At 41.4% G+C, this 19,535-nt stretch overlaps 1 protein-coding gene across 4 annotated transcripts in view; it reads right to left on the bottom strand.

The window, feature by feature from the left end:
* LOC126355834 (caspase-8) overlaps positions 1-19,535 on the bottom strand; it is a 116,544-nt gene that overhangs the window by 57,471 nt on the left and 39,538 nt on the right. For all 4 annotated transcript variants that reach the window (XM_050006304.1, XM_050006297.1, XM_050006287.1 and 1 more), the window contains exons 4-5: positions 15,691-15,903; positions 227-390 (exon numbers count right to left, since the gene is read on the bottom strand). In XM_050006304.1, coding sequence (XP_049862261.1) covers positions 227-390; positions 15,691-15,903 — 377 coding nt within the window. The remainder of the gene's footprint in view (positions 1-226; positions 391-15,690; positions 15,904-19,535) is intronic.

Genomic DNA, 19,535 nt, shown 5'->3' with positions numbered 1-19,535 from the left:
CAAAAGAATGGAATGTCCATTCAAATTTCTCACAAAACATCCTTTTCTGTAAATTGTGTGTGATATTGCTCTCACCATTAAAACTTTTTTTATTTTCTGCTTCTCAATCTCTTGATGAAAGATCAAACCAGTATCCTCAAATATTCTCCAATATACTACTTTTTTTCCTCTGTAAATAAAAACTTAAAAACTAGTAGCAAAGCACTGAAACCATTTTATTTCTCACCTCAGATCAACATCTGATCGAGAAAATCCCAACTTCCGAATCAATTTATAATTCTGAATAATACATAAAGCTTCTAAAAATTTGTCATGCCAATGTGGATTGGTGCTGCTTTCCAACCTGGCCCAATCAGAGATTAGCCCAATTCTATTGGACTGCTTAGCAACCTAAAAAACAAAACAAGAACAATGGCAACGCATTTTCATTTGTGTACTTAGGTGGAAAAACTTTCACAAATACCTAAATTACTTCACGTTATGATAACAGCATTATTTTCCTGCAGATTTATCTTTACGCTAAGTAGGACAACTAGTGAATACTACATATAATACGGGTTCAACTGAATCAGAAGGATGTTATATTAACAAACAGTCTGAGCAGGTACACGGGGGAAGAGGTTTACTAGTTATCGGGAGCTTCAACATTAGGCACATTATGAAGCCCCTTAGGCATTTGGCATTCAGGGCTGGAAAGTAAGTCAATGTAAGTTCAGTATATCTGCCAGAGGCTCTCATCTGAGATGTGGAGGCAGCCTTACCTGTGTCTACAGAGTGTGCAATGTGCAGATGTCTGCAAGCTGCAGTTCACATCAGTAGCAAAGACACCTGTTGCAGGGATTCTGGGGCCATCCTTTGTTCATACAGATAGCTGGCAGAAGTGCCATATGCTGGCAGAGCTTGCAATTTGCAGCATCGTTCCCAGAGTTATCAGACTCCTTTGGTTTAAAGGCAAGTGAGGATCTCAACCAAAGGACTGGCTGCAGATTTCTAGACCTGCATTATTGGTTGGGGATTTGTGGAATTCCCCTGGATAGGCCAGGGATGCAATACATCAAGGAAGCAGCTTCTTGGGTAAAAGAGTACTCATGGATTGCACATGAGGAATTTTTATGCTAGGCAGTAGTCTGAGGGAAGACAGATGGCATTTAAAGTAATGACACTTCAACTGTCAAAATTTCCTATGTAAATCGTCTAAGTATTCGTAACACAGTTCCTGCATTTACCGCCCTCCAGTAAAGTTCTTGTGCTCAAATTATTCTCAGGACCGAGAGCTGTCTAAAACCTCAAGTGGAAACCTCCAAGATATTTAGTGAGTCATGGAACATACGTCAAAAAGACAGATTAGAGGCCATAGGAGGGAAGTATTCATTTCAGTTGACAAAAATATTCTCTATTGAGGTCAAAGTTGAGTGTGACAATGAACTTATCTGGTCACATATAACAGGTCTAGATCAGATGTTTCACCAGCCAGCTGATTCTACTGTGACAGTTCTACTGTTATTCAAAGAGTCTACAGTCAGCAGTGCATAAATATCCAGATTATGCAATACTAGTTGGAGGTGACTAATCTTTATAGAGTGGCGTATCTGTGGATTCATTACAGGGGACAGGCAGACAATTGTGTGAAGTACTTTTGAACACATTTTCAGTAAACTGTCTTGAGCAGCTGGTTTGTCAGCCCACACACAATGGAAATATCTTAGACCTTGTAGCTATACATAGGCTGAACCTTATCGACAAGGTCAGTACAGAAATGGGGATGATCAATGATGATGTCTTAATAATGAACTTAATAAATCAGTTAAGAAGGCTAGAAAAGTGTTTCTGCAAAAAGGGGCACCAACTGGCAAACAGTTAACTGACATCACTTAGTTAAATTATGGTGAACATAGAAGAATTATGTGCAAAGTTTAAACAGATTGTAAACCACGGTCTGAAGAATTATGCACCTAGTAAGCAGATTAAGGACAGAGAAGACCCACCATGGTTTAATAACACGATTTGGAAAAGGCTGAGGAGGCAGAAGCTGTTGCACTCTTGGTTCAAAAGAGAATGTGCAAATGATGACAAGCAAAGGTTAGTAGAGATTCACAGATGAAGCACTGAACTATCACCCCCATGATATGCCAGCAAAAGGTCTGGTGGAGAACTCAAGAAAATTCTGGTCTTATGTAAAATTGATTACTGGGGTCTAATGTTTCCATCCATTCACTGGTTGATCAGTCTGGTGAGGCAGTTGAAGATAGCAAAACAAAAGCCCAAGTTTCAAATTTCAGGTTTAAGAAACTTTGCACGCAAGAGAATCATACAAACGTGCCGCTGTTTGACAATCGAACAAACTTCCACATGGACGACATAGTAAGAATATCTCTGGCACAGGGAAATGGCAGAAAGAGTTGAAAACAAGTAAGTCTAAGTCGCCAGGTCCTGACAGAACTCCAATTCCGCTTTACGAAGAGTGCTCTACAGCACTGGTCTCTTATCTAGCTTGCATTTATCATGAATATTTCTCCCAAGCGACTGGAAAAAAGCACAGGTGACTCCTGTATACAAGAAAGGCAAATAAATGGACCCACAAAATTACAGACCAATATCCCCAACATACATTTGCTACATAATCATTGAAAGCATTCTCGTTTTTCTTGAAACCAAGAATCTTTTGTCCACATATCAGCATGGTTTTAGAAAGCATCGCTCATGCAAAACTCAGCTTGCCATTTTCTCATGTGATGTACTGCAAACTATGGATGAAGGACAGAAAGGAAGATTCCATAGATCTAGATTTATGGAAGGTGTCTGACATTGCCCCATTGCAGATTGTTAAAGTAGGTGCAAGCAGATGGGAGATTTTTACAAATATGTGAATGCACAAAGACTTCTTATGTTATAGAACCCAGTGTGTTGTCCTCAATAGCAGGTGTTCATCAGAGAAAAGGGTATAGCCAGGAGTGCCTGAGGGAAGTATGAAAGGACCACTATTATTCACTATATACATAAACAATTTGCAGGGCAGGGTGCGCAGCAATCTGCAGTTGTTTGCTGATTATGCTGTTGTAAACAGTAAGGTATCAGCATTGAGCGACTGTAGGTGGATACAAGATGACTTGGACAACATTTCTAGTTGGTGTGACGAATGGCAGTTACCTCTAAATGTAGGACAATGTAATTTACAGTGGATGAATAGGAGAAAGAAACCCATTATGTTCGAATACAGCATTAGTCATGTCCTGCTTGACACAATCACATCGTTTAAATATTGGGCATATTCCAAAGCGATATGAAAAAGAACGAGTATTTAAGGATTGTGGTAGGGAAGGGCGAAAGGTCGACTTCGTTTATTGGAAGAGTTTTAGGAAAGTGTGGTTCACCTGTAATGGAAACCACATTTAGGACACTAGTGTAACCTACTCTTAAGTACTGCTCGAGTATTTTGGGTCTATACCAGCTCTGATTAAAGCAGGACATCAAAGCTATTCAGAGCTGGACTGTTAGATTTGTTACTGGTACAGTAAAACAATACCCAAGCATTACAGACATGCTTCAGGAACTCAGATTGGAATCCCTGGAGGAAAGGTGACATTCTTTTCGAAAGCACAAAGAAAATTGAGAGAAACAGCATTTGAATCTGGCTACAGAATGATGCTACTGCTTCCAACAAACATTACATGTAACGGCCACCAAGATAAGATACGAGAAATTAAGGCTCATACAGAGTTGTATACTGTAGACAGTTGTTTTTCCTTTGCTCTTTTTGCATGCGTAACAGAAAAGAAATGATTACTAGTGGTATGGAGTACCCTCTACGACATGCAATATGGTGGACTGCAAAGTATGTAGATGTAGACGTAGAGATGCCTCAGGAGGACATCCAACAGCTCTATCAATCAATGCCAGGCTAGATAGCTTCTTGTGTAACAGCCATAGGGAGATGACGGTGTTGTTGACTTGCTCAATTTGTGAAGGTCTTCCTCTTAAATAAATCATCCAATCTTTCTAAAACTTAATCTCTTGTTTTGCTGTATGTGTACTTCACATCTGCAATTTTTCCATTCTATTCGGATAATTCCTTCTTAGTTTTTGTCCGAGCATATTACACTCTTTGCTCTGTAATATTCACGCATTCCAGAAATCTGAACTCTTCGTATTCATATTCTCTTTTCTACATAAATCTCTAATTTTCCTACAAGCAGTATTTATCTTTTCAGTAATCATGCATGCATTTAAAGGGTCACACTTCTATTCTGACATTTTGCACTCTGTCAATCTTTTTTCGACTATTCTCTCTAACTCATTTCATTTGCTACATTTTTATATTTTCTCCTTTTGTCAAATAAGTTCAATGTGTGTTCCCATTGGTTTTTAATAGTCTTCTCTTTTTGCATTTGTGACTCATTCCTGCCACTCTTTAAATGCTATCCACTCATCTTCCATTGTATTCCTTTCCCCGTTTCGGTCAATTGTTGCCTAGCACTACCATTGGAACTCTCAACATTCACTTCTCTTAATTTATCAAGATCACATCATCTTAATATCCTACCTTTTTGGAAATTCTTCAGTTTTAAACTGCATTTCATAACCATAAAATATGGATGAGTCCACATTTACCCCTGGATATTTTTTCAATTTTAAAATCTGGTTTCAAAATCGCATTCTTGCCATGATACACTGAAGTGCCAAAGAAAGTGGTATAGGTACGCAAATTCAAATACAGAGATTATATATAAACAGGCAGAATACGGGACTGTTGTCGGCAATGCCTATATAAGACAACAAGTGTCTGGCCCAATTGTTGATCGGTTACTGCTGCTACAGTGGCAGGTTCAAGATTTATGCGAGTCTGAAAGTGGTGTTATAGCCAGCACAGGAGAAATGGGACACAGCATCTAAAAGGTAGTGGAGAAGTGAGGATTTTCCCATTTGATCATTTCACAAGTGTACTGTGAATATCTGGAATTCAGTAAAACGTCAAACCTCCAACATCGTTGCAGCCAGAAAAAGATCCTGCAAGAATGGGACCAATGACGACTGAAAAGAATTGTTCAATGCAACAGAAGTCAGTGTGTGAACCATTCAACTGAACATTATCAATATGGGGCGCAGCCGAAGATCCACTCGTATATCCTTGATGACTGCACCACACAAAGCTTTATGCCTCGCCTAGGTCTGTCGGCATTGGACTGTTGTTGACTGAAAATGTGTTGCTCGACATGTCCACAATCTCGACATGTGACATTGGAAGTACAGCAGGATGACATATGACCGAACTTTCAACATTTAAAGCACCGCATTGGAGGGATGAATATAGGGTTTTACATCACACCTTTAGACCATCACCTTGACCTCCTCAGGTAATGGATCACACTCAAAGGCCAAGATGAAGACACCGGTGGCAACCTGATTATCCCTCAGACCACGGTGGACACGCCAAACAAAATATACACATAGTAGTTCTAAATTGGTTCGCAGCTCATCTTCGGACTGCAAAAGAAGGTCCCTGAGAAATATGATACTCTGGACCACATTTAAGCTCTTATGGGTCATGATGGTTACAGAAACATCCCCCAGCTTGACCACAAGTGAGTAAAGCCCGTGACTGGCAGAGAATGCTGTTTTAATCAAGACTGACCCAGATCTCAGTTTGGACAAGCCCTCAACCTCCCCAAACTTGTCCTCTAAATGCTCAACAAAAAACTGAGGCTTCATCGTCATGAAAGATTCCCTATCAGCTCTCGAACATACAAGGTACCCGGGCGAGTAAGAGCCGCTGCCATCCTTAGCCTGATGTTCCTCCCAAGGTATGGCCAAGGAGGGGAACGATTTGGGGTCGTACTTCTGTGCACTGAATTGAGCCCGTGAGCACTTAGAGACTGCTGATGTTTGACCAGCAGCAAGAGGTGATGTACTATGCTTCATCACGTGTCATCCACCCTGATCCCACCCACTCCGACCAGGGGGCCTCCCCACGGGCGCCACCCAGCAGCAGCAAAAGGCCACCTGGCAGGATGGTCACTGGCAGGAGTCCCGATGCACCAGGAGAATGGGCATCTACCCTTTGGTATATATGGGGAGTTAACGGCACAGGCATCAGCAGAGAGATCCCTGTGTGGTCAGGGGGCTACAGCCAACAGGGTAGTTGGCAGCCCCACCACAACAGACTGGCTACCGTGCTGGATATCAAGTGTAACCAAGCAAATAAGTCCTTTATCATCATCAGCGTAAAAAAACGATAATGCACAGTTGATAGAAAAATATGCACCCAGGAGGGTGACCTCGCCTAACAGTTTGAGAATGAGCAGAAGTGCAGATCCACAGTGAAGGATGCGATAGGTCTCAGCGCCTGATGGAAACGATGCACCAAGTAAGGCGCCCTTCCCAATTGGCTCGCTCTTCGGGAAAATTTTGTAAAATGAAGGTCAAACCCTACAGGGGACCATCACAAAGGCCGAAACGTGTAAGACTCCTTTCAGTCGCCTCTTACGACAGGCAGGAATACCTCGGGCCCATTCTAACCTATGGACCTGCAGGGGGGTAGCTTGCATTTATCATGAATCTCTTACCCACGTCAAAGCCCCAAAGAACTGGAAAAAAACCATCAGTGACTCCTGTACATAAGAAGAGTAAAAAAATGGACCTGGAAAATTATAGAGCAATACCCTTAACATCATTCTTGAACATACAGTTTGAATACAGTAAATTTCCTTGAGCTGAACAAGCTTATGTTCACAAATCAGCATGGGTTTTGCAAGCACTAGCTGGTACCCGGCACATTGTTGCTACAGAAGAAGTAATTGCAAGAATACCATCTGAATTTTGAAAGAGTTATTTTGTTTAATAATGAATGACAGAAAGAATGAAATTTATTTCATTGTCAATAATGAATACATTTAATGAAATTGAGTGATATATAAAGAAAACTATAAATGATGATTTTGCTCACTTTAGTATTCCAGTGCTTTAGAATAGACAATTTTTTTTTTTTTTTGTTTTTCCATCTTCAGTAAAAACAAATTTCTTGGATGTCAGACTCTTCAGCATGCAACATACAACAGGATGTGTGAAAAACATGGATTTTGTAGATTCAATCCATAAGCTTCAGGTGACTGACCTTTGCCTTGTTGATGGCCATTGAGAATGTAAGTCAAATGGGGAAGTGCAGTCATTTTAAATCAAATGGCATGCCGAAGGGAACGATGGTAATGCATGGAATGAGTACATCATCTCCTTTTGACTTTCTAGTAAGAATAGTTGCTTCAAGGAAAGTCGGCATCAGTTTCTTTAGAGCAAGTCTTGCTTCATTACACGAGTGGGGTGGATTAATGTTCCACACGAGATTAACTGCCATGCTGACTTGTGCAGTGCATACTAGGAATATCGAACAAATTTCAAAACCCGACTGGACAATTAACTACTTTGTTCACATGCATGATGCTGTCAATCGATTTGTAGGTAACAGAATAGTCTGCAATTTGTACTTTAAGTGCACGGTTGATTGTATTGATGTTTATGCTTTTTGTTGCCAAAATAGCACATTTGCAAAGCCCTCTGGGTTTTATAACTGGTGACAATTCATGGAAAAACTTTCTGAAAGAGATGTTTGATGTCTGGCACAAAGACGCAAAAATTCAATCGAAATGAAAGACATTTTGTGGTAGCATCAACTGGTACTTTTCCTTCATTAGTGTTTAATAGCTGCTCTGAATATGTGGCTGCCAACACATCACACTGCAAATGTACGTGAACATTGGTCTTTAATGTGAGTTTTCTCGCGTCTCCAAAGATCCTATGCTTTGAAAAAAACATTGAGCTTACCTGCTGGTGTTGATGTAGGTATCACTGGAAGATTTTGACGAGTTGCCAGACAATAAAAAGAGAGTGGCTGTACATTTGATCATAAATATTTAAAGAGTTCAATCAAGTGTTACAAGTGATTTCTTAAGCTCTATGTGCATTCATGTCAGAATGATCTTGCAAAGTTTCACAACTTTAGTCACACCAGATCCTTCTGAACTGTTACTTGTTGGAGCTTCTGAGAAATGCATATCCAATGGCAATTTAAGTGCCAAATGCATTATTCACCCACCATTTAATAATGGTGAGATTTACTATGAGCCAATAGCAAACTGATGAGGAGTGTTTTTCCCATGGCGCCAGGCACATTGAGTAAGAACAGAAAAACCTCTGCCATTTAACACTGCAATTTTATGTGAGTTTCACCATAAATGTGATGCTTCACAGATAAGTCCATCAATTTAGTGAGTTTTTGCTTGCATATTTGTGCAGTCAAATCATGTCTATCACACGGACAACAGAAGTTTTTATCTCGGGCCATGCTGGATTATCATGGATAAACGAAACAGTTGGGTCGACCATATGAACATATGTCATAGCGTCTTGTGCATATTCATGCACATGCCATGTGGCAGGCAGTGAAGTGTTGCAGTTTAGATGGAGGGTAAGAGGGGGGGAGGGTAGGAGAGAGGGGGGAGGGTAGGAGAGAGGGGGGGAGGGTAGGAGAGAGGGGGGAGCATAGGAGGGGGGGTGTAGGGTAGGAGGGGGGGGAGGGTAGGAGAGAGGGGGGAGCATAGGAGGGGGGGTGTAGGGTAGGAGGGGGGTAGGGTAGGAGGGGGGTAGGGTAGGAGGGGGTAGGGTAGGAGGGGGGTAGGGTAGGAGGGGGGGAGGGTAGGAGGGGGGGAGGGTAGGAGGGGGGGAGGGTAGGAGGGGGGGAGGGTAGGAGGGGGGAGGGTAGGAGGGGGGAGGGTAGGAGGGGGGAGGGTAGGGGGGGAGGGTAGGAGGGGGGGAGGGTAGGAGGGGGGGAGGGTAGGAGGGGGGGGAGGGTAGGAGGGGGGGAGGGTAGGAGGGGGGGAGGGTAGGAGGGGGGGAGGGTAGTAGGGGGGGAGCGTAGGAGGGGGGGAGGGTAGTAGGGGGGGGAGCGTAGGAGGGGGGAGGGTAGGAGGGGGGAGGGTAGGAGGGGGGAGGGTAGGAGGGGGGAGGGTAGGAGGGGGGAGGGTAGGAGGGGGGAGGGTAGGAGGGGGGAGGGTAGGAGGGGGGAGGGTAGGAGGGGGGAGGGTAGGAGGGGGGAGGGTAGGAGGGGGGAGGGTAGGAGGGGGGAGGGTAGGAGGGGGGAGGGTAGGAGGGGAGGTGAGGAGGGGAGGTGAGGAGGGGAGGTGAGGAGGGGGGAGGGTAGGAGGGAAGGTGAGGAGGGGGGAGGGTAGGAGGGAAGGTGAGGAGGGGGGAGGGTAGGAGGGAAGGTGAGAAGGGGGGAGGGTAGGAGGGGGGAGGGTAGGAGGGGAGGTGAGGAGGGGGGAGGGTAGGAGGGAAGGTGAGGAGGGGGGAGGGTAGGAGGGAAGGTGAGGAGGGGGGAGGGTAGGAGGGAAGGTGAGGAGGGGGGAGGGTAGGAGGGAAGGTGAGGAGGGGGGAGGGTAGGAGGGAAGGTGAGGAGGGGGGAGGGTAGGAGGGAAGGTGAGGAGGGGGGAGGGTAGGAGGGAAGGTGAGGAGGGGGAGGGTAGGAGGGAAGGTGAGGAGGGGGGAGGGTAGGAGGGAAGGTGAGGAGGGGGGAGGGTAGGAGGGAAGGTGAGGAGGGGGGAGGGTAGGAGGGAAGGTGAGGAGGGGGGAGGGTAGGAGGGAAGGTGAGGAGGGGGGAGGGAGTAAGTAGTGGAAAGGAGAGAAATAAAAATAAAAGAAATTAAAAGACTGGCTGTGCTGGTGAAATGACTGACTGCTGTGTAATGCTGGAATGGGAACAGGGAGAGGGCTGGATGGGTGAGGACAATGACTAACGAAGGTTGAGGCCAGGAGGGTTACGGGAACGGAGGATGTACTGCAGGGAAAGTTCCCACCTGCGCAATTCGGAAAAGCTGGTGTTGGTGGGAAGGATCCATATGGCACAGGCTGTGAAGCAGTCACTGAGATCAGGGGTAGCATCTTTGGCAGCGTGTTCAGCTACAGGGTGGTCCACTGTTTTTTTCGGCCACAGTTTCTCGGTGGCCGCTCATACAGACAGACAACTTGTTGGTTGTCATGCCTACATAAAATGCAGCACAGTGGTTGCAGCTTAGCTTGTAGATCACATGACTGGTTTCACATGAAGCCCTGCCTTTGATGAGATAGGTGGTGTTAGGACTGGAAGAGGGCACTAATCATCCCTGTATTCAAGAATGGAAGGATTGTAGAACCTACAGGGAAGTCACACTGCTACCACACTGTGCACAGGTATACAAAAAGAACCTCGAGGACAGAAGTTGAAAAAGTGTAGAGAACAAATTCAGGTAAGAGCAGTATGGCTTCAGTCATGGGAGGTCAACTATTGACTTCAAATTTGCAGTGAGGCAGCTCGTGGAGCAGGCAGCTCGAGGAGTATCACTAAGAATTTGTGGACCTTGAAATGGCCTTTACAATGTAGGAAAGGCATCTGAGTCTGTAGAAGAAAGGTCTGAGAAGCACTAGGAAAGAGAAAAGTGGAAAAGAGAGATAACAAGCAGGGTACTGTGGAAATCTGAGTTGTGTGTAAGTGGGATATGAAAAGATAGATTGCTTCCAGCAAACAACTGAAGTGAAACAGGGCAGTGCATAGTCACATTTCCTCTTCACTGTGGTCTTGTATGAAATAACGACTAAGTTGGCAAAAAAAGCTGGAGAAGACAAGATGAAAGCAATGGTGCTCGTGGATGACGAGATGATCTGGGAAAACAGGAAGGCCTCTGAAACATAGGTAATGAGAAAAATAGAAGTAAGCAGGTTTCTGGCATGTGAAATGAAGTTCCTCGAAAGCAAGATAGGAGTAATGAAGAAAGAGAGGATGAGGAATGAGACAATAAGGAAAATAGTGAATGAGAAGCGCTTGCAGAACAGGATAGTAACATGTTATGGAAAACAAGAATATTTTCAAGAAGATGCATGAAACAGAGATGCAAAGGAAACTACCAAGAAGAAGACCAAGGGGTATATGGCTGAAAGTTGTGGAAGAGTGTGTTTCATGGGGAAAAAATAAAAAGAGGGGAGGACTGGCAAGGCTTATGTTCCAAACATATCCAGCCTGGGACTGGAAACATCATGATGTGATGATGACGATGACACATAAGAAAAAAAAATGAAGTGTAGAGACGGCAAAACGTGGGAGACATTTGAACAGGAGGAAAACTTAACTACTAGAGTTTATTACTTCTACACTTATGAGAAGATATTAAAAGAATTTAAAAAAGCAGAACAACAATGCCATGGGCTGAGCTTGTGTTGTATGCATTTCTGCTGCTAGGCACGTATAGCACAACTCATTGCCAGTTCAGTGCCCCAAGTGGTGTCGATCTGGCTTGTTCTGCTCATCTGCAGTGATCGTTTTTGCTAGCACTGTTTTGTTCTTATGTCATTTTTTATGGTGGCAAGTTTAAGTGAACAATGTGCAGCTGTGAAATTTTGTTTCTACTCAGTAAAAATGCTGCTGAAACTTAATTCTGAAAACAGCATACCAAAACGATACTATGGGAAAAACTCAAGTATACAAGTGATTTGCTCGATTTAAAAATGGTGACATGTCGATTGATGATAAACCTAGTTTTGGACATCCATTACCTACCTGAATCAACGAAAATACTGAAAAAACTTTGAGAGCTTGTGCTTAAACCTTTTATTTAGAAGTTTTAGGAAGACTGTGCAACAGTGTTCATGAAAAAAGACCCGATTTGTGTCAGACAAGAGACTGGTTCTTCCACAACAACAACGCACCTGCACATATCGCAATCTTTGTTAGATAGTTTTTGATGAAAAATGGCATAGTTCCTTTTCCCCATGCACCTTACTCACCTGACATGGCTCCGTGAAACTTTTCTTATTTTCAGACGTGAAAAGGGGCATGAAAGGACACTGATTTAACAACACTGACTAAGTCAAGAAAAACATTATGGGGGAGCTGACAGCCCTTTGTTAACACTATGCCGTCCGGCGACACCACAGTGGTGTTGTGCACAAAATAGTGGTCAACGGCCAGAGACACCACAGTAGTGTCATGTGCATAGTATCGCGCAGTGGCTGGTGACAGCATTTTAGTATCTTTTGCATTCTGTTGGTGTTTTGATTAGGTAACCCTAAGTTACACACCTGAGGAAGTTTTTTTGTTTTTATAAGTACTTGTGCCCTTTCATCATGACAGACAAAAGAGATGATACAATTATTTACAATGAATACGTAGATGTCTTGTCTGACATTCCAGATGACTTGGCCAATTGGGAAGAAGACACTGTATATATAAAACGAAAATGAAGCAGAATCTTGGGAAAATAGTGAAATATGTCTGAGAAGAATTTGGTAAGCGCTACGGTTGCGAACTGATTCCGATGAATCAGACAAAGAAGACAGTGCACAGTGATCAGACTTTGATTTACCAAGGACCAATAATAAATCTGAAGGATCTCTTGTGTCCAAACATATTTGCCAAAGATACACGAAGCATCAAGAATATTGTAGAATTATATATTGGGATCAATATATTTCAATATATTGGCAATGAAACCAACAAGTACTCCAGTCAAAATTGCAACAGGAGGAAACTGGATTTAAAAAAAAAATGCCAAATTTTCCAACGTTATGGGACACGAACTTAGAAAATGCTTTGGACTTGCTATCCTTATGGGAGTTGTAGAAAAAGCAAAGACCAATGATTGTTGGTCAGTGAATCCATCGATAGACACATCAATATTTCGCAAAACGATGTCCTGCAACCCATTAAGGCAAATATTATCATCTTTACATTTTTCGGACAACAACAATAAACTGGATAAAGCCAACCGGCTTTTCAAACTGCAATTTGTAATTGATTATTTTTCCAAAAAGTGTAAAGAAACTTTTAATCTAAGTCGAAACATCTCAACTGATGAAGGAATGATATAGTGGCATGGATGGTTAAATTTTAAAGTTTACAATCCATCGAAAATTACGAAATATGGCATACTCATTCAGATGCATTTCCTCATTCAGCCTTTAGCAAAAACAGTGATGGAACTATTGACATCATCTTATGCAAAGTGGCATCACCTCTAAATATATAATTATTGTAACAGTGCAGAACTTGCAGAGAAGTTACTTGATAAGAAAATTCAAGTTTGTGGAACAATATGGCAAAATAGAGGATTTCCGGAAAAAATAAAGTGCACAAAAGTCAATTTGTTTGAAGCTTGTCATCAATGGAAAGGTGAAGTACTCTGACATGTACAGAGAGCTTTGAAAACTAAACTGATACAAAAGATCTGTACAATACACAATGCCACTTTGATTGACACTCAAAGAAAATGTAGAAAAACCAAATACACAATAATAATAAAAAAGAACCTGAAAGTGTATTAGACTACAACAAATACATGAAAAGAATGGATCAGGCAGACCAATATTTGATTTATTACCCTATATACAGAAAAACTATAAAATGGTCAAAAAAAGGTTTGCATGTACCTCTCTAATAGTGCGTTATTTAATGCATTCCGTACATGTCAATATTTCAATACAGAACACAAGAGTTTCTGATTTCACGATTTTTTGCGGAACGTGTGGAGTTCATGGATGTACCTGCTTCTGAGCAAAACTTGGAGGTTTCCACTACATCACGTACGTCTCATCATAATCCAGATGACAGACTTTCTGGTCACAAATAAAACCAACTAATACTTATTTCTGAAACAAATAAACGAAAATGAAGAAACTGCCATGTATGTACCAAATCAAAAACGGGAGAACAATGAACTTAATGTGCAAGTCTTGTAGAGTTGCGTTACAACTTGGAGACTGTTTTGCTGCATATCAGATAAAAGAGAAATACTAAATACCAAAGACAATGCAAATAAACACATATATGAAACAACAACAAAAAATATATTTATTTACGTACGCATATCTTTGAAATTTCATGAATGTTCGGGAACAGGGTTGTGAACTTATGAGAAGTAACGATGAGATGAGTAAAACTTAACAATTTATAATTTCCTGATAATGTCAAGAATGTCAGCAACAAGCCAAGTAATCTGAATTAGCACTGTCGATGCCAAGCGAATAAATTTGTACAAGACGTGCAGACAGCAAAATGTTAAGATGACTGCAAAAAATGTTTCGAACAGTGGAAGCACCACTGGGACAAATGTATTACATGTAATGGAGAGCATTTTGAATGGTATAAGATAGTTCTTGAAAATATATAGCCTTTAAAAAACAATTCCGTTTTCTTTTTTTTTTTTTGGGGGGGGGGGGGGGGGGGGGGGCGTATTCCCCTTTGTACAAACATACTCTGCAAGCCACCATATTGTACATGGTTGACGGTAACACATACTACTACTAATTGTTTCGTTTCCATTCCATACGCAAATGATGTCAGGGAAAACATGTCTATATGCCTCGAAATGAGCACAAAAACTGTATACTTGTTGAAGTAGAATCATTCTGCAACCAGCTGTAAATGCCTGTTCTCTACGATTTGTCAACAGTGAAAAGAACATTGTCTTTCCCCCAGCGAATCCCCTTCAAGTTCACAAAGTATCTGTATTTAACACATTTAGCTGAAAAATCTGGCAGCACCCTTCGGAACCACTCTGATGCCAGCCTTTAATCCCACCTGGTGGGAATCCCAGACACTCTAGCAATGCTCAACAATGGGTTGCACAAGTGTTCTATACATGGTCTCCTTTGTAGATAAGCTAGTTTCCAAAAACTGCCACAATAAAGCAAAGTTTACCATTTGTCTTCCCTATTATTGTCCATATGTGCTTGTTCAATTTCATATCGCTTTGTAACATTATGTCCAGATATTTAATAGAAGTGAATGTTTCAACCAAAATACCACTAATACTATGTTAAAACATTACAGGATTGTTTTTCCCACTGTGTTAACTCCTTACTTTTCTACATTCAGAGCAATCTGCCATTCATCACACCAAATTATTTCTAAGTTATTCTTCACCCCTGTATCAGTCACCTGAAAACTATACTTTCCTGTACACTACAGCTTCACCAGCAAACATTCACCAACTGCTGCTCACCCTATCTATCAGATCATTCTGCAACAAAAAGTTATAGAGAAATGAATATTCAAATCACTCTGACCCATTCCATGGACATCCCTTGCCTAGAACGCAGATGAGGAAGCTCTTCTCCCTTTAAGTTTTATCTGAATCTATTACAGTATTCAAAACCTCTATAACTGTAAAATTTCAATATCACCAGGAGGACAATTGTGTTTACACAATCATCAGATTAAGTAAACAAAATGGACATAAGGTAATCTGATTTGCAAATAAATATCTACAATGAATATTAAGGTAGTTGTATCAGTCACAGACACAATCATATTCTAGGAAAGGTGTTCCTACTTCACAGTCAGTCAGCACATGACAGACTGGCAGAAGAGAAGCGTTGTGGCTTGATACCAGTACCCAGGAAAAGTCTTACTGGAAACTAAAATGACAAGCTTGCTTCTGTTGGCAATGACCTATCTTGTTGTTGGGTATAAATAATTTGTGATAATAAAACAAAAAAATCAGAAACTGACTGGCAACCTGCATTCACCATAAATCATAACTTTCAACATTTAATATTTAGGTTTAGCACAGGAAAGAAGTGACAGGTTACAAGAATGAGATAAATATTCCCACAACATTTACAATTAGATAGGTTGTACTTTACAAATAACAATAATTCCAAGTACAAATAACTTACTTTTATTCTCTGAAGAGCGAGGTCTTCATTATCATAAAGTAAAAAGACAAGTGCAATCTTCTCATAGAAGTCCAGTTCTTTCTCAATATCAGACACCTGATCTGGTGTTATATGATTGCCTGTTAGTTGCCACCGTGGATTCACTGTACTCCTTTGATGACCAACATGTCTCACAGGATTTTCATGATCATTTGCAAGTTTTACATTATTTGGCTGTAACATCAATAACAAAGGCACATGATGATAATGTATCAATACCAGTAATACATAAAAAAATAAGTTTGACCCACCCCCTGCCCCCCCCCCCCCCCCCCCCATGAACCATGGACCTTGTTGTTGGTGGGGAGGCTTGCGTGCCTCAGCGATACAGATAGCCGTACTGTAGGTGCAACCACAACGGAGTGGTATCTGTTGAGAGGCCAAACAAACGTGTGGTTCCTGAAGAGGGGCAGCAGCATTTTCAGTAGTTGCAAGGGCAACAGCCTGGATGATTGACTGATCTGGCCTTGTAACACTAACCAAAACGGCCTTGCTGTGCTGGTACTGCAAACGGCTGAAAGCAAGGGGAAACTACGGCCATAATTTTTCCCGAGGACATGCAGCTTTTATTGTATGGTTAAATAATGATGGCGTCCTCTTGGGTAAAATATTCCGGAGGTGAAATAGTCCCCCATTCGGATCTCCGGGCAGAGACTACTCAAGAGGATGTCGTTATCAGGAGAAAGAAAACTGGCGTTCTACGAATCGGAGCGTGGAATATCAGATCCCTTAATCGGGCAGGTAGGTTAGAAAATTTAAAAAGGGAAATGGATAGGTTAAAGATAGATATAGTGTGAATTAGTGAAGTTCGGTGGCAGGAGGAACAAGACTTTTGGTCAGGTGACTACAGGGTTATAAACACAAAATCAAATACGGGAAATGCAGGAGTAGGTTTAATAATGAATAGGAAAATAGGAATGCGGGTAAACTACTACAAACAGCACAGTGAACGCATTATTGTGGCAAAGATAGATACAAAGCCCACGCCTATTACGGTAATACAAGTTTATATGCCAACTAGCTCTGCAGATGATGAAGAAATTGAAGAAATGTATGATGAAATAAAAGAAATTATTCAGATAGTGAAGGGTGACGAAAATTTAATAGTCATGGGTGATGAATTCGGTAGTAGGAAAAGGGAGAGAAGGAAATGTAGTAGGTGAATATGGACTGGGGCTAAGAAATGAAACAGGAAGCCGCCTGGTAGAATTTTGCGCAGAACATAACTTAATCATAGATAATGCCTGGTTTAAGAATCATGAAAGAAGGTTGTATACATGGAAGAATCCTGGAGATACTAAAAGGTATCAGATGGACTATATAATGGTAAGACAGAGATTTAGGAACCACATTTTAAATTGTAAAACATTTCCAAGAGCAGATGTGGACTCTGACCACAATCTATTGGTTCTGATCTGTATATTAAAACTGAAGAAACTGCAAAAAGTTGAGAATTTAAGGAGATGGGACCTGGATAAACTGAAAGAACCAGAGACTGTACAGAGTTTCAGGGAGAACATTAGGGAACAATTGACAGGAATGGGGGAAAGAAATACAATACAAGAAGAATGGGTAGCTCTGAGTGATGAAGCAGTGAAGGCAGCAGAGGATCAAGTAGGTAAAAAGATGAGGGCTAGTAGAAATCCTTGGGTAACAGATAAAATATCGAGTTTAATTGATGAAAGGAGAAAATATAAAAATGCAGTAAATGAAGCAGGCAAAAAGGAATACAAACATCTCAAAAATGAGATCGACAGGAAGTGCAAAATGGGTAAGCAGGGATGGCTAGAGGGCAAATGTAAGGATGTAGAGGCTTATCTCACTAGGGGTAAGATACATACTGCCTACAGGAAAATTAAAGAGACCTTTGGAGATAACAGAACCACTTGTATGAACATCAAGAGCTCATATGGAAACCCAATTCTAAGCAAAGAAGGGAAAGCAGAAAGGTGGAAGGAGTATATAGAGGGTCTATACAAGGGCTATGTACTTGAGGACAATATTATGAAATGGAAGAGGATGTAGATGAAGATGAAATGGGAGATACAATACTGCGTGAAGAGTTTGACAGAGCACTGAAAGACCTAAGCCAAAACAAGTCCCCCAGAGTAGACAACATTCCATTAGAACTACTGACGGCCTTGGGAGAGCCAGTCCTGACAAAACTCTACCATCTGGTGAGCAAGATGTACGAGACAGGCGAAATACCCTCAGACTTCAAGAAGAATATAATAATTCCAATCCCAAAGAAAGCAGGTGTTGACAGATGTGAAAATTACCGAACTATCAGTTTAATAAGTCACAGCTGCAAAATACTAATGCGAATTCTTTACAGACGAATGGAAAAACTGGTAGATGCGGACCTCGGGGAGGATCAGTTTGGATTCCGTAGAAATGTTGCAACACGTGAGGCAATACTGACCTTACGACTTATCTTAGAAGAAAGATTAAGAAAAGGCAAACCTACGTTTCTAGCATTTGTAGACTTAGAGAAAGCTTTTGACAATGTTGACTGGAATACTCTTTTTCAAATTCTGAAGGTGGCAGGGGTAAAATACAGGAAGCGAAAGGCTATTTACAATTTGTACAGAAACCAGATGGCAGTTAGAAGATTCGAGGGGTATGAAAGGGAAGCAGTGGTCGGGAAGGGAGTGAGACAGGGTTGTAGTCTCTCCCCAAAGTTATTCTATCTGTATATTGAGCAAACAGTGAAGGAAACGAAATAAAAATTCGGAGTAGGTATTAAAATCCATGGAGAAGAAATAAAAACTTTGAGGTTCGCCGATGACATTGTAATTCTGTCAGAGACAGCAAAGGATTTGGAAGAGCAGTTGAACGGAATGGATAGTGTCTTGAAAGGAGGATATAAGATTAACATCAACAAAAGCAAAATGAGGATAATGGAATGTAGTCGAATTAAGTAGGGTGATGCTGAGCGAATTAGATTAGGAAATGAGACACTTCAAGTAGTAAAGAAGTTTTGCTATTTGGGGAGCAAAATTACTCATGATGGTCGAAGTAGAGAGGATATAAAATGTAGACTGGCAATGACAAGGAAAGCTTTTCTGAAGTAGAGAAATTTGTTAACATCGAGTATAGATTTAAGTGTCAGGAAGTAATTTCTGAAAGTATTTGTATGGAGTGTAGCCAAGTATGGAAGTGAAACATAGGCGATAACTAGTTTGGACAAGAAGAGAATAGAAGCTTTTGAAATGTGGTGCTACAGAAGAATGCTGAAGATTAGATGGGTAGATCACATAACTAATAAGGAAGTATTGAATAGGATTGGGGAGAAGAGAAGTTTGTGGCACAACTTGACGAGAAGAAGGGATCGGTTGGTAGGACATGTTCTGAGGCATCAAGGGATCACCAATTTAGTATTGGAGGGCAGTGTGGAGTGTAAAAATCATAGAGGGAGACCAAGAGATGAATACACTAAGCAGATTCAGAAGGATGTAGGTTGCGGTAGGTACTGGGAGATGAAGAAGCTTGCACGGGATAGAGTAGCATGGAGAGCTGCATCAACCAGTCTCAGGACTGAAGACGACCACAACAACAACAAGACAAAAATTGAAAGAAAACAGAATGCGAAGGTATGATATTGACTAATCAGGATGTATACATGGACAAGGAAAAAAATCTTACATTTCTTGGTTACAATACACTTTTTCCAGGATGAAATAAAACTTATCAATCATTTGAAGGGTAAAGATTTTATAATCCAACGTAGAACTTCCCGACGCTTTAAGAACCAAAACCTCTCAAAAAGCAACGTGTATTGAAAGCTCTTTCGTGCATACACTGAA

The sequence above is a fragment of the Schistocerca gregaria genome, chromosome 1 (genome assembly GCF_023897955.1).
Source record: "Schistocerca gregaria isolate iqSchGreg1 chromosome 1, iqSchGreg1.2, whole genome shotgun sequence".
In the NCBI taxonomy this organism is placed as follows: Eukaryota; Metazoa; Arthropoda; class Insecta; order Orthoptera; family Acrididae; genus Schistocerca; species Schistocerca gregaria.
Note: the sequence above shows the minus strand (reverse complement) of the source record. Positions and strands in the feature narration are given on the sequence as shown.